At 39.1% G+C, this 14,810-nt stretch overlaps 1 protein-coding gene across 4 annotated transcripts in view; it reads left to right on the plus strand.

Moving 5' to 3' along the window:
* Positions 1-946: 946 nt before the first annotated feature.
* The window catches only part of erbb3a (erb-b2 receptor tyrosine kinase 3a), a 148,518-nt gene continuing 134,654 nt past the window's right edge, over positions 947-14,810 (plus strand). For all 4 annotated transcript variants that reach the window (XM_028798126.2, XM_028798127.2, XM_028798128.2 and 1 more), the window contains exon 1: positions 947-1,398. In XM_028798126.2, coding sequence (XP_028653959.1) covers positions 1,317-1,398 — 82 coding nt within the window. In that variant the 5' untranslated portion in view covers positions 947-1,316. The remainder of the gene's footprint in view (positions 1,399-14,810) is intronic.

The raw sequence follows: 14,810 nt of genomic DNA on the forward strand, positions 1-14,810 counted from the left end.
CCCGTGGAATGCAGGAAAAAACAGTGATCAAGTCTGGTGGACACGGTGTACATGTGCAACTTCAGCGTACTTGCAGTTGTATAATTCATGCTGCTGCTAACTTGTACCATGAAACCTGATTCAAATTACGGACAAGTCATTATTAGTACGGAGTTTTTATCTTTTCTTCGCTGCTTTGTCCAGATACTCCTGTTTTACTCCCTAAGTTTAAAGACATTCATGTTTAATTAAATAACTCGAAACTGGATCACGTGAGTTGGATGGAGTTGTATACGCCACCCTACAGTCATAAATACAAACGACTGCATACGTTTAATCATATGCATTGAAGAAAGACTTTCAACTGAATATAAAATCCGCGCCAGCATATGATAATCTCGTTCAGTATCCAACCATTGCATCAACCAATCGGAAGGAAGAGGAAAGCCGTACTGTCTAACAGCAGCATACGTAGCAAAGCACAAGCCCAGCGTAGTACTGAAGCACAGAGACACTGCTGATTTACCTAATTTGCAAATTATTGAGGGATACCCTTCAAGCGTGCATAGAAAATCCACACAGGCAAGTAACCGGACTCGATTCCGAACCCAGAGCTAACGACTGTCCAACCAATCTCGCTCAGTAGGACGCATTAATAATATGACAATCACAATCGTGACAGAACTTTTAGAGTGTACTCAATTTGCTCTTTCAGCTTGGAATTAACTTTCACCAGTGTCTTTGTTATGTGTGCATTGTATGTGGACAGAGCCATTCTGCAAGCACGGTGCCTGCAGCACACATACTTGATATGAAATGTCAACACGAACGTGAAAGATTTTCTTTTTGGCTGATTTAACAGCATTGTCACAACAAATCGCTTCCGGAAAATTTTACAACTAGTCCTCCGTGATTGGCTGGAGCCCCACAGTGCTTAACCAATCTCCTCTGAAGCGTCTTTCTTCATTTACTGGGGAGGGCAAATCGGACTGGGAGCGTCGCGAGTTGAAGAAACTTTCTCATAAACTTTTTTTCTTCATGCTTTGTGAGATAGAAATGACTATTTTAACCGCATTTCTCATGTTCATAGTTTCAGTGGCCGATGACTAAATTATAGTTGCTTTTAAACGTTTAAAAAATCTATTTTTTCTTTTTTTTAAATCACAGTCATTCATTCCTTTTGGATTTACAATTTTAGGAGCAATCGGATTTCACGGGACAGTTTGGATCAAATCATCAATCACCTGTTGCAAAAAGAAAGAAATGAGCCGCATGTATTTTGCTTGGATAATATCATGATCATGTCACAAAGAGTTTTTTGACCGCGTGGATATAAAATGTGCTACTTACAGGTGCTATGGGGAGCTGGGATTCTGTGGCTTCTAATGCCGCTGCCAGTGCACCAACAGTCCCAGGGAGGTAAGTCGAGGTTACTTTAGTATGCTTTTCATTTTTGGTTTTAGTTGTTTATAAATCTGCTTATTAATCGGACGAAGGTTAATTGTAAAGTGTTAAGATATGCGATGAAATATGACCTAATGTCGTTGAAGGTTAACAGGTACAAGTTATTCTCAAGTCGGACGCAGCCGTTCTCTAATTCCTTAATGCTGATCATGCTAATTCCAAGGAATTGTTATTTTTCTAATTTTTCACGCGAATGTGTTTATTTTAACACTTAAGGGAACAGATAACTCATTCAAATGTTAATTCATTGGGGAATACCCAGGTTACAAAGCGGAAAGTGATGGTGTTCTCTCCCACGTAAGAAAAGAAAGACGGGGGAAATAAGGCAGAAGAATACAAAAAGCCCCGTGAAAGCCTAAATTAAAAATTCACGGAAAGGCAAACAAAGAACACTAGGTGGAAAATATAACAGAATAATAAGTGTGATACATGTGGTGTGTAGTAAATACAGAAGTGTTCGTTTCGAGGGTGGAGGGAGGGTTGTATGCACAATTATGTATTAATGGATTGAAATAGTGCATGAATTCAATGCTAAAGAGTTATTTCAAACAAATGGGAAATAATTCGATATCCATGTCACTTGGGACTGGCACTTCGTCTATAGGGTCGATTCCCTCTCATGGTTGATAATCGCGTAGCTTACTCAAATTGCGCTAAACGATCAATTGATCGTATTCTTTTAATTGCTTATAAGAGTAGACAAAAAATCTAATAATCATCTTCACACAAACCTATTAATGTATGGAGGCATTGCACAAAACAGGATTTAGGATGCCACTTTGCCTCGCCCTTTTCGGGAACGCGAAGTGGCGGACATAAGTTTTTGGGGCCCTGAAGTTTTATCTGTTATGCGGGCCTCTTCACAACCAGCAGCGAAGTCTGGGTAACCACTGTAATTTTTATCAATGGGGTTGTCTCACGGCACATCACCATGGGTTTAAAAAAAAACAACCTTCTCTTACAACAAACCTGACATTTTAAGCAATGTACAGTCGCTTCTGGGTCACCTCCGTGATTCGGGGCACTGAAGCTTAAGCTTCATTAGTTTCACAGTAGATCCACATGTTGGTGTGAATTAAGGTGCCCATGCTGCTAAAAATATGGGGCTTTTCCGTCTAGATTTAAGGAGGGGAGCAACCCATTTTCAACCAACTATCCAGTCATTCAAGCAATAAATTGCCTCCGTGTATCATGACCAGGCTGAACGCGCTGTCGCTGTATCTTGTGTTGGGAACAGTACGTTCTTCATCCGCGTCCACGCCTTAGATGTAAACTCTAAGAGATAGTACACCTGTATTTCTAAACTCTAATTTAAATTAAATTGATAATTATTAAGTTCATGTTGACCTCTGTGTGTCTCTCTGTTACAGCGTTGCCCAACTGACAGATTTTTATTTCAGTACAGGGCAATCTGTTCCCCTTGTCACTTCAGACGTTTTAGTGTATGTCGAAACAATTTATTTATTTATCGGTAAAATTAGGTGGTTTCATATTTAACTTTGACTTCTAGAATCCATTGGGATTTATTTCGGTGTCAATGTAAAAGTTCTCCTGCGATGCTAAACATACTTTTTTTTTCTTTTAAGTTCATACACGTAAAACCTGTTGGTCGTGTTTGCAGTACGTCTCGGTATTTCACTTTCACGTTTGCGCAATCTAATCTACCGGTGCGGATTTTGTCTATAAGAAGGCGTTTCCGAAATAAGGAAAGAAAAGTACCAAAGGCTCATAATTTCTGAATGCCGAAGTGTTTGCCTGCGCATTGTTACGTTTCTGACTAATAGTGGGCGTGAATTTCTCAAATATGAGTATGCCGATTATCTCTCCTTGTTCAGATCGCGTAATAGATGTTAAGAGGCCCCGCTTTGTAATTTTGCTGCAGTATTTCGTTTAGATTGATAGCAACACACGACAAATTAAGATTTTTGGCTTATATTATGGTCATTTTTTTAATGCACTTGAATTTCTGAATGTTGCATTCATATTTTCAATCAGAATTCAACAGTACGTTCATGAACATAATGAAAGAGACTTCGGATAAACGGTAAAGACATCGGATAGCCCGGTGTAATTCCCATCACTAATGCACACTGTAAATCGGAAAATGTCGCATATGACTGAATAAGCAAGGGGCAAACAGCGGTAGCTTAACGGGTTGAGTTACTGATTGGCTTCACTTCGATCCTGTTCAATGCCTTGGTGTCCCCACCATGCTGTTATGTGAATTACCAAAGTAATTGTCGGTGTATGACTGTACTCTGAAGTAGACTGAAGTCCTCTTCGATTCTCAGTTTGTACACGCTGCTCAAACCATTTCAGAGCAGTTTATCCCTATTGGGTTGGTAAAATGTTGATGCATATGCTTAGTACAGAAATCAGGTCTTCTGCATTAGGGTGAAAAAAACTTTGTACCAGGCAGGGATGGCTTCTTACTTTAGAAGGGGGTAAGGTTTCCACCAAGAAACCTTAGACAGTTCATCTGTGTTTCATTATTATTTTTTTATTTTTTTAAATGTATTTGTCCAATACCCTTAAAATTAAAAGATAACAGACTGGTTCTTCAGAGCGATGCCTTAGGGACACCACTTTTGGTCTCCCAAAAGACCCTTCCACATGAAGATTCCAGAAAGAACTTTTATTTAGATCTATAACAGGCAAATAATAATGAATGCATTATAACAGATATGTGAAATACCAGTCGGTTCTGATTTTTTAAACGACTCTTGCTGTATGCAGTAACACAGACACCACAGACACATTCCAGGTTTTCCTAACCTATTAATGTCCTGCTAAGTAGCCTACCATGCATTAATAATTTTAGTTTTTTTCTAACTAGTTACTAGAAAGTTTTTCAAAGCAGAAAGAACCAACTTCATATGCAAAGAATCCTTCCCACAAGGGAAGCAATAGTTCTACAAAGAAACGTACAATCCAGTAAAGAACCAGGAAAGTTCTATTAAAGAGCCATTATATTTTTAAGACTAAACACATAGAAGTCAGTCCAATATGAGACATCAGACAGTACACACTCCTGCACCTTCTCTCAATTTACACACAATGGTTAGCCTTCCTGGACTGTGGGAAGAAACCCAGTGGACAAAGGCAGAACAGACAAACTCCATACAGAAAGTCAAGAAACACTGCCCAGTGCCAGTAATGTTGTGAAGAGGCAACACAAATTACCGAGTCTCCCCAAATATCCATCCATTATCCAACCTGCTATATCCTAACTACAGGGTCACTGGGGTCTGCTGGAGCCAATCCCAGCCAACACAGGGTAGAAGGCAGGAAACAAACCCCGGGCAGGGCACCAGCCCACCGCAGGGCACACGCACACACTAGGGACAATGTAGAATCGCCAATGCACCTAACCTGCTTGTCTTTGTACTGTGGGAGGAAACCGGAGCACCTGGAGGAAACCCACGTGGACACGGGGAGAACATGCAAACTCCATGTAGGGAGAACCTGGAAAGCAAACCCGAGTCTCCTAACTGTGAGGCATCAGCGCTACCACTGGGCCACCGTGCCACCCTCTCCTCAAATGTAAAAACTGTAATATCAAATGTACTGTTAGAAATAAAGGTGCCAAAGTGGTTCTTCAGAGTACTGTCATAAGGAAAACTGTCTTAGTTCCAATAAGAACTATCCGCATGAAGGTTCCAGAAAGAACATTATTTGGTTTAAATCTGTAACAGGTGCCATAAATAACCATGAATAGATAATAACAAATTTGTGAAATACTATTGGGTTCCGGATTTTAAAGTACTCGTGATGCACACCATAACTCACCATAATTCAGGTTTTCTTTGTTCTGTTAGTATCCTCTTGGCGACCTGCTATGCAGGTTCTTTGTCAAGCAAGGGTACTACATGGAAACACCGTAAAGTGCCATTTAAAGAACTAAATTTAATAAGAAGGTGGTGCCAGTCCATCACAGGGCATACTCATCCGTACATAGATACTCCTGCAGAGACAGATTTGAGTTCCCATCTCGTTAATATCCTATCCTTGTCTTTAGAATCAGAGAAAAAGCCCAAGCAGACCTGAAAGTTGGAAGGCTGGGATTTGAGCTCGAAACTATAAAGCAGTAGCACTGCCCACTGTTAAGCATCATGTAAGGATTAGCAAATTAACAGACCTGTGATCTGCAGATCAGTTTGGATAAAGGGTCCTGTATAAGCGGAAAAAAGAAATGGCAACATTTCAGTTTGCAAATATACTCATTCTGTTAATAAATACAGTAAATAGATAAAAAGCTGAATGACACTTCCTTAAATAGTTGGGATGGACTCGTTGACTAGATATGATCCAGTAAAAGTCATAAAGCTATGGACTTTGTGTACCAAACCTTTCTTATATATAGACGTCTATGCATGGAAGTGTGTGTGTCTGTCTGTCCGACTCACCAATACACAAGCGAGGCGAGCACAAAAGCAAAACGAATCCTCCGAGGAGAGAGAAACTTGTTTAGCAGTGAATGCACAACTGATCCGATTGATTGAAGTGCCAGAATCCATGGTTTCTAGGAGCCCATGCTTTTTACAGCACAGGCTTACACAGCTAGTATTTTATATAGTGCCTCTCACCCAAAGTGAAGAACTGTAGTAAAGGAGCTGCAGAGTTAGATTCTGTGACTTGCTCAGGGTCACGTGGTGAATCAGAAATGGAGATAAATAGACAGCTTTGTGTTTTAAAGTCCAATGCCTTAGCTACTACACTATGCTACATATCCTAAAGTACCTGGTAAGCAAACAAATGTCAAAGCAATATTTGCCTCTTTTGTTATTTTCCTATCAAAACATCTAGAGCAAGGGTTCTTAACCTGAGGTCCGTGGATCCCTAGGGGGTCCATGGATGGGTTTAAGGGGATCCATGAGGGTCACATAAAAATTAAAATTTATAGTCAATATATAGCCGGTACTGTTGATATAGAGTAGTAATAGTAGTAGTAGTAATGATAGTAGAAAATGTAGTAATAGTAGATCTGTTTTAATTTGCACAAGAGGATTGTATTTCATAATCATAATGAGTCGCCATTACTTTTTGCATAAAAAGGAGTGTTTTTTTTTTATCATTATTAAACTTTAAAGTAAATACTTTGTCTCGTACATACTGTATATGACATACACAATCAAATCTCGATAAATAAAGTACATTCTATTCATTGCATGCAAAGTTGTGTTTATGTGAATATTTCTGTGGAAGTGGTTCCATAGCTTTCATCAGATTCACTGCTCTACAGGGTCAATGTCTCCTAATGCCTTAAATATAATTCAGTCATGTGAGACCACCCTGAGGTTTGCTTGCATTTGATTAAGATTTTCATTATTAGTGGGGTGTGCAGGGTACAATGGCTATCACAATTCCAGAGGTCTGGGTTTAGAACCTTCTCTTGGTTGATGTCTATGTGGATTCTGCATATTCTTCCTACATCTGAATGGGCTTTCCTCAAGTTACTGTCATTTTTCCCTCTCACATTACAAAAATGTGTTGGGTTAATAGATAAGTTAATTTGACTTTGTAGGGCTGAGTTTTGGGTGGCACAGTATCTCTGTGGTCAGCTCTGCTACTTCATGGATCCAGCCTCCTGGCTTTGTTATTTGTGTGCAGTTTGCATGTTCTCCCTGTGTCTCAGTGGGATTTCCTGCAAGTACTTCAGTTTTCATCTCAAATCCATAAAAATGTGCTAGTTAGATTAATTGCCCTCTCTATACTGGCACCTGTGGTTGTGCCCTATAATGGAGTTGTTTTTCTCGGGTTTTATCTCCCATTAGTGCTGCTGGGAAAGTCTCTGGTCTCCGGTGAGCTTGGCTTGGATCAAACAAGCTAGCAATGTATGAGTGGGTTGGATTTGCTGCAATGGTTGGCTCTTGCCTTGTGTCCAGTGCTTCCAGGATAGTCATCAGCTCATCACAACATAAACAAGGATGGATAGATGAATGGATTTTTGGAGGCTAGTTTAATAGCTGTCCTCCTGGTGTCCAGGGTATTATGGGCTGTGCTTATTTTCAAGCTTATGAAGTCCATGCCTCTGACATACAAAAAGTCTTGCTGATTCAATATGCTTTGTTGTCAGCTCTCACTTTTCACTCTGATCTCCAAGTTCAAAAGTCAATTTCCTTCTAGGCATTTATGACATCAGGGTCAATAATTATCAATGCCAGGTCTATGATCAAGAGGTCAAATGATTGATTAAAAGAACTTGTATACAAATCACCCTTCTAACACTCTCTTAATTTTAAATTAGAACGCAGATAACAGCCCACTAGGTGGACAGACCAGTAGATCTAATAGCCTTCATTAAGTAAACACCTGGATCACCACTGTGCTGTCCAAGTTTGCTAATTAAATAGCCTTGAATTCAATAACTATGAACTATAAAGCGCTGTCTGAAAACCTTTCATCTTGACTTACTCCTATCCCTTTATTGAGACACACAAGGCACGAGTGCATGCATTACTGGTTAGTCACATTTGGGCTTTCTCATGTTTTCATTTTTTTCTGACTCCCTTTTTTTGAAAGCAGTTTAATTTTCTATTTTAATTGCTTTTATTTCAATAGCTATCTATCCACTTTTTTTTTTTTTTTGGAATGTGCTTTACCATTATAGGGTGGCCTGGGGCTGGAGCCTATACTATAAGTATTACTGTATGTGCAAAACAGGAACAGACACTGGATGGGATGCGAGTTGATCATAAGGCACAATTATACCCATGTCAGACTATCTTATGCCAGACATACACTGTGTGATTTTATTTATTTATTTTTTGCATGACTTTAAGGAAGATTTGCATTTCTTGACTAATATTTCCCAGAATTTCAGCAGCATTGACTGTCATTTCACGTGCAGTATAAGAGATGTTGTGATGCCTGATTGCATGTTACGAATATCTGGCATGCTTGAAACTGATTTTTTTAAATTTTATTGATTTTTATTGTTATCATTCCATACAAATAATTTTTTACAAAAAATAGGATTGAAAACAAATCAAAGACCCCAATGAGAAAGAAAGCATGGCCAACGAAGTAAAACTTAAAGCTAGTAAAAATAAATAAATTTAATGAGTTTAATAGGAGGCTAAAGATAAATGGAGAAGAAATTATTTTTTTGATGTCCCCATCAAACTTCCCAAAATTCAATGTTTAGCCACCGAGGTGAGTGTGAATGTGGCAACAAACATTAATAACCACATGTGCAAAAAGGTTGACAAACACTTTCCTATCGTACATTTATACCACAATAACCTCCGCAGGTCGGCCAGTTAACATTTTGAATTTGAGTTTGAAGTGAAACTGTTCTAGCAGCAGTGAGAAATGAATGGTATTGTATTTCAGCGAGCTGTAGTATAGTTTCTGGACATTGGGTATTACCCTTGTCATGCTCATTTTCATCTTTTTGCTAATGTTCATATATCAACATGCCTAAAACTAGTCAATGATAAAAGTATCTTAAGAAACGATCACTAGAAGGACCAGAAATAAACATACACAACAGTAAATTATATAGATTAAGTAGCCATTTACACCTATAGTCTGAGCACCTACATTGTGGCATGTCAACCAGAGTGAACATGCTCCTACAACTTGAGCACATCTACGACCAGAGACTCAGTCATACAGTGTGAGTAGTTCCTTGACCACAGTTTCTAAAAATTGCATAGTGTATGCCCAGTGTTAGAGTTGCACCTTTTAATTTTTAACGCATACAATTCTTGAAATGTGGAAGGAAGGCTAAATACATCGAGATAAGCGATGGAAATTTCACATTGATGGAGACGGGACCACAAAGTAAACCCAACTGTGTTGACCTGTGGGACAGCCGCACCAACAAAGGTTTTGAAATATGGAGGTCTGGGGACCCCTAATTTACCCTTTAGATAACGTAAAAGATGGAAAATTAAAATTGGAAGAGGTCCTTGAAAATAAACTTTAAAAACCTGTCATAATGTTAATTCACTCGGAGCCCGTTAGTGAAAAAGTATTGTAGCAGATGGTAGAATTTATTTTCCAGGCTGGGTGAGCGCTTCACACGCTGGGTGGAGCTAAATGCTTGAGTGGTGGCAGCCCATTCAGTAAGGAAGGGGAAGCATCTCATTTGACAAGCCTTGAGAGGTTTCCAGAAAGTGGGTGGAGACTTTTAAATATAAAAAAAACTTCCACTTGCCCCAACCCTTCTTTCCTAACCACTGTCTGATGCCCTGTTATTTTGTTTCATCTGCTTCCATACGTTTTTTAGGTGTTCATTTCTGTTCCGCTACTAGTTTGGAAAGTGTGTATGGGGAAAAATGCTGCCAGGTTCTTCCATGCCATATTCTTTAGGGGGTTGTGAAGATCTCTTTGCAGATGTCCTCCAGGTCTGATGTGAGATCTCTCGCAATATGTATTATATAGAGCTTATGCTCTACTTTGAAGTTTACATTGCAATGAGACATTCTTTACAAACATTGTCCAGTCTCTGACTAGGTATTTTATACACTTTGGTCACTGTTGTATTTATTTAGTTATTAGTAAAACCTGGGCACAGAATGAATGAACTCTGTGCCATTCTTGAATGAACTCTTCTGTATTACCTATGTAATTGGGAAATGAATTGCAGAGAGACAATTATGCTCCAGACATGAATCTACTAATATGTACTTCCATCGTCATTACTTTCTGTATAGACATTTCTGAGTCTTTACATATGCTTGAAGTAAATAAGATTTACAATAACAACTGTAACACCTGTTTCAAGCTATTGTCACATGACAATTGTAATTTTTTTTTATCAAGTTTATGTGAGGATGTACTTTATCTCTGTGCTCTGTCCCTTTTAAATTGAGAGTAATGTATAGCAATTCATTGGAAATTGAGAAAAAAGGTCAGCTGTTAATTCCTTGAGCGCTGCTGTTAACAGGGAACAAGATGGCCAGCTGAGCAAACCAAGGAGGATCCTGAGGCCACAACAACATTAGTTGCAGATTAGTTAAATTTGAAACAGATTTTGCTCCACTGTTCAAGTGCAATAGCTCTTAGACCCGAGAATCCATCCATCCATTATCCAACCCGCTGAATCTGAACACAGGGTCACAGGGGTCTGCTGGAGCCAATCCCAGCCAACACAGGGCACAGACCCGAGAATCCTCTCCTCTTAGTATTTTACCTGTATGGTGCTATATCAGGTACACTGCAAGGGACCCACAATGCCTATGTTTATATGTGTTCTGAAAAGTGGATGAACTGCATGTCAGAAGTACAATGTGGAATGACTTTTGGTCTACACATTTGCATAGCTCAATTCAGTTCTCAGCCAACAGTGGGAACATTAAGGCGCCCACCTGATTATCACTGGGTATTTTATACATTGTGCATTCTTGAATTCCAAGATTCTGTGCTATAAAATTTAACTGAAATGTAGCAGCTTTCATGGTGATCATAGTACTTCTTAAACAAAATAGTATTTTTACAGACATTTTAAGTGTATTTGACTCCTGGATGGTGAAGTAGTTTGTTTAGGATCAGTGATGAGATTTGTGTTTTCTAATTGTGCATTTATGCACTACATTGCATAGCTCACCTAAATGTTAAAAACAGAGCAATGGTATCTAGCTATAATGGGGATTCTCAACTGTTTGTTTTTGTAAGGTCATACTGTATTGTCACCTTCTTTTGTTTGTAACTGAGAACTTCATTACATCATAATATCCTTAATCAGGATAAGAGCTGACCTGATTCTAATTTTTAACTGTTTTTAATTATGCCACCTTCTGAATCTGCACTCTGGATTGTGTCAACATTTGGGCAGTTCATCATAGCAAGCTGAGACTTGGAGCAGATGTAACATGTTTGAGTGTTTTGCTGTGGAAGCCATGCATGTAACCTACAGTATGTAAACTAGCAGGCCACTACAGTGTTGACACACCTTCACTTATTTGAAATATAACCCCTGTGCCTTGCCAAACTCCATATAATTCTTCATAAATCTCTACGGTGTGAGCAGTGACAGCTTGTGCAGAACCTGTGTGGTGTGCTTCAAACTTTCAGTTTTGTAGTTTGTTGTCCAACACCATAGCACTAAGCCACACCACTTTCATAGCTCTGTGCCCATCTTTCCATTATCAAAGCCACCTAATTGTGGTACTAAAATGTTTAACTAATCAAGTGAATCAACAGATATGCTGTCACTCTAGGCCAGTTTGGTGGAGTTTCCCTTTCTAGCTCCTACATTGTTTTGTGATTTAAGACAGAGTGTAGTTTTTCATTTGGTTTGAACAAATCTCAACATAATAGCAAACCTCTTATTAGACTGGAGCACGTTGATGAGACCAAATGTTTTAACTAAAGGCTTTATTCACTGGTGAGCTGGGAAAAAAAGCAAGCCATCATTTCCTATTTATATAAGCTCTAAGGTGGTGGTGGTGGTTTATGCTTGAGGCATGTTTTTGCTGAGCGTTAGTGTTTAAAATTTAGACTCTGAAGATCATAAAGATCATGGATACATTGTTCAAGGGCTCCAATCAAGGTCGAAGGAGCTTTTCACAATTTTACAATGGGGTATGCAGGATACGACCACTTGTTCAGGCGGTGAATATCTAATTTGGAGCAGGACATTCTTAATGAAATATGACTTTCATTAGTGACCCAAATCAGTATGGCTTTGACTGATTTCCTTTGAAGTCCAAGGCTGGATCAACAATACAGACTCGGTCTAGATCCTCTACACAACTGTTTCAGTCCACTTTTGGTGTTTTCCAGATGTAACATTTAAGAAAGGCTTGACATTAAATTCCTCATGACTTCTTTAGAAGACCACTTAGATAAAGTAGGATTCACAGAAATGAGATCAGAGTGAACCCCCAAATGGCTGCTGTTTGGCAGACTAATAGATATTATTTAATAAAGAATTCATTTAGTTTGTAAAGCTACATATTCTTTTATAAAGTTGTGGATGGTTGGAGTGAATCCTGGAATCAGACTGTATTCAGACCTTCACTTTCAGAATGCTTATTGGGTTGTAGAGTTAATTTTAAATGGATAAATTTGACATTTTTTCCCCATCAATCTTCATTCAGTAGCCCAAAATAGCACAGTGAAAACATGTTATAAGAAAGGCTTGCAAATGTATTAAAATCAAAAGCTGAAATCTCTTATTCATGTAGGTATTCAGACCCATAATTCAGTAGTTTGTATAAGCAGCAATTAGAACTTGAAGTCTTCGTGGTAAGTCTCTACAAGGTGGGAACCCCAGGATTTTCCTGGCAGATCCATCCCAGTCTGAAGTCACGTAAAATCTGGAGTGGGTTTTCTTCAAGGACATCTTTGTATTCATCCTTCTCTCAATTTTGTCCCCTATCCCTGTTCCTGCAACTGAGATCCACCCCCATAGTATGATGTTGCTACCACCACCATACTTCACCATAGGGATGGTATTAGGCAGGTGATGAGCACTGCCTGATCTTTGCCAGACATATTGCTTGGAATTCTGTCTAGTGAGTTCAATTTTTGCCTTACCAGACCAGGGAATCTTTTTCTTCATGCTTATAGAGTCTTCTGAAATACCATAATAGTTGTTTCTTTTACTCAAGACTGTCTTCTGTGTGACCACTATATGTGGAACTGTGGGTCCGCAGCCAGGAAATCAGTGGTCCACTTTTAATTGAATAATTTAATTAAATAGCCTGCTTGATCTCTGTGAGTGTGCTTGCTCACGCGACTGCAAGAGGTTGATGGGGTGTTTGAGACAGAGCATGCCTGCATGTGAGGTATGGTCTGTCTGGATTGCTCCATTGGCTTTCCGCAGTTTGTGAATGAGGTGCTGTGACCACAGAGCCATACAAGGGGGAAGCCAGCACAGCAGAAGGGAGAGTAAGTCATAAGATGTAAATTTTAAAGGGTTGCACCAATGACTGTTTGTTTTTTTTTTTTAATGAAAACATCCCTGCCTGTGTTTTAACATCACTTTTAAGGGATGGTTTTAACCTCCACAATCAGTTGTTTTCGTTTTTTTTTTTTTTTTTCCTCATTTATTTATTTATTTATTGAAGACTGCACTACACTGTTTCAACGTCATTTTGAGTTTTGGATTGTTTTATTAAAGGCATTATTCATGGTAGCAGGTTCAAAAGGCTCTTGGAAGGTACCTGTAGCGTGGAGCTGACCAGCACCATCACACTATGCCATAAAGACCTGATTGATTGGGATGCTGCTGAGATGTCTGTCCTTTCGGCAGGTTCCCCTGTCGCAGCAGAGAACTTCTAAAGTTCTGTTATGAGTGACCATTTGCTTCTTGGACACCCCCCTGACTAAGGCCATTCTCACCCAGTTACTCAGTTTGGCTGGACAGCCAACTCTAAGAAAAGTCCTGGATGTTGCAAACATCTTCCGTTTCAGAATAATTGAGGCTACTTTGTTCCTAGGAACACTCAAAGCTTTAGAAATAGTTTTATACCCTTACCCTGATCTCTGCCTCGCCACAATTTGATCAGATGTCTACAGTGAGCTCCTTGAAATTCATAGCTTGGTTTTTGTCCCGACATGCTGATCCTTATATAGACAGGTGTGTGCCTTTCTAAATTCTGTCTAATCAATGCACTTTACCAGAGCAGGACTCCAATCAAGTTGTAGACACATTTCTGAGAGAATGAAATCAAACCGGAGGCACCTGACCACCATCTAAAGTGCCACAGCAAAGGGTCTGAATACTTGTATGAGAGAGAGATTTCAGTTTTAGATTTTTAATAAATTTGCAAACCTTTCTGAAGACATGATATCACATTTTGGGCATCGGCCGTAGATTGCTGGGCAAAAATGGAAAGTGTGTCTGTTTATATTGAAAACTGCAACACAAATTTCTGCAGAGGTGAAAGGCTCTGAATACTTTCTGAAACCACTGTAGAAGCCAACCCATAATTGAGCAGACCAACCTGGAAGCCGCACTTATTGATTATAGGACAGTCAATCAAACCTGTGCATATTTGAGATGTGCCCAGAAAGTCCACACAAAAGGAGAACAGAAATCTCCATGCAGTCCAGGACTGTGGAGATGTGTGGAATTTGCACTAAGCACTGTGTGTAAACCAAGCAAAATGACCATTTCCTTGATATTGCGTCTTTTCATAATATACATCTTTCCAAACACATTGCAAGTGTAGAGCTTAGTCCAGTATTTACTTCGGTTTTGAGGAGTAAACAAATTTATATTCCACCCCAAAATTCCTTCCATTTTGAGTTTCACATTTCAATGACTGATATTGTTGTGTCATCTCTGAAGCACATTGTGATAGTGCATGTTGACTAATTGACGATAAATTGAAAACAGTGACCACACTTTTTTTTTTTTTTTTTTTTAAATCAAAAGACATTATTTGTGATGGAAATTTGAAAGAACA

The sequence above is a fragment of the Erpetoichthys calabaricus genome, chromosome 3, assembly GCF_900747795.2.
Source record: "Erpetoichthys calabaricus chromosome 3, fErpCal1.3, whole genome shotgun sequence".
NCBI classification, from domain to species: domain Eukaryota; kingdom Metazoa; phylum Chordata; class Cladistia; order Polypteriformes; family Polypteridae; genus Erpetoichthys; species Erpetoichthys calabaricus.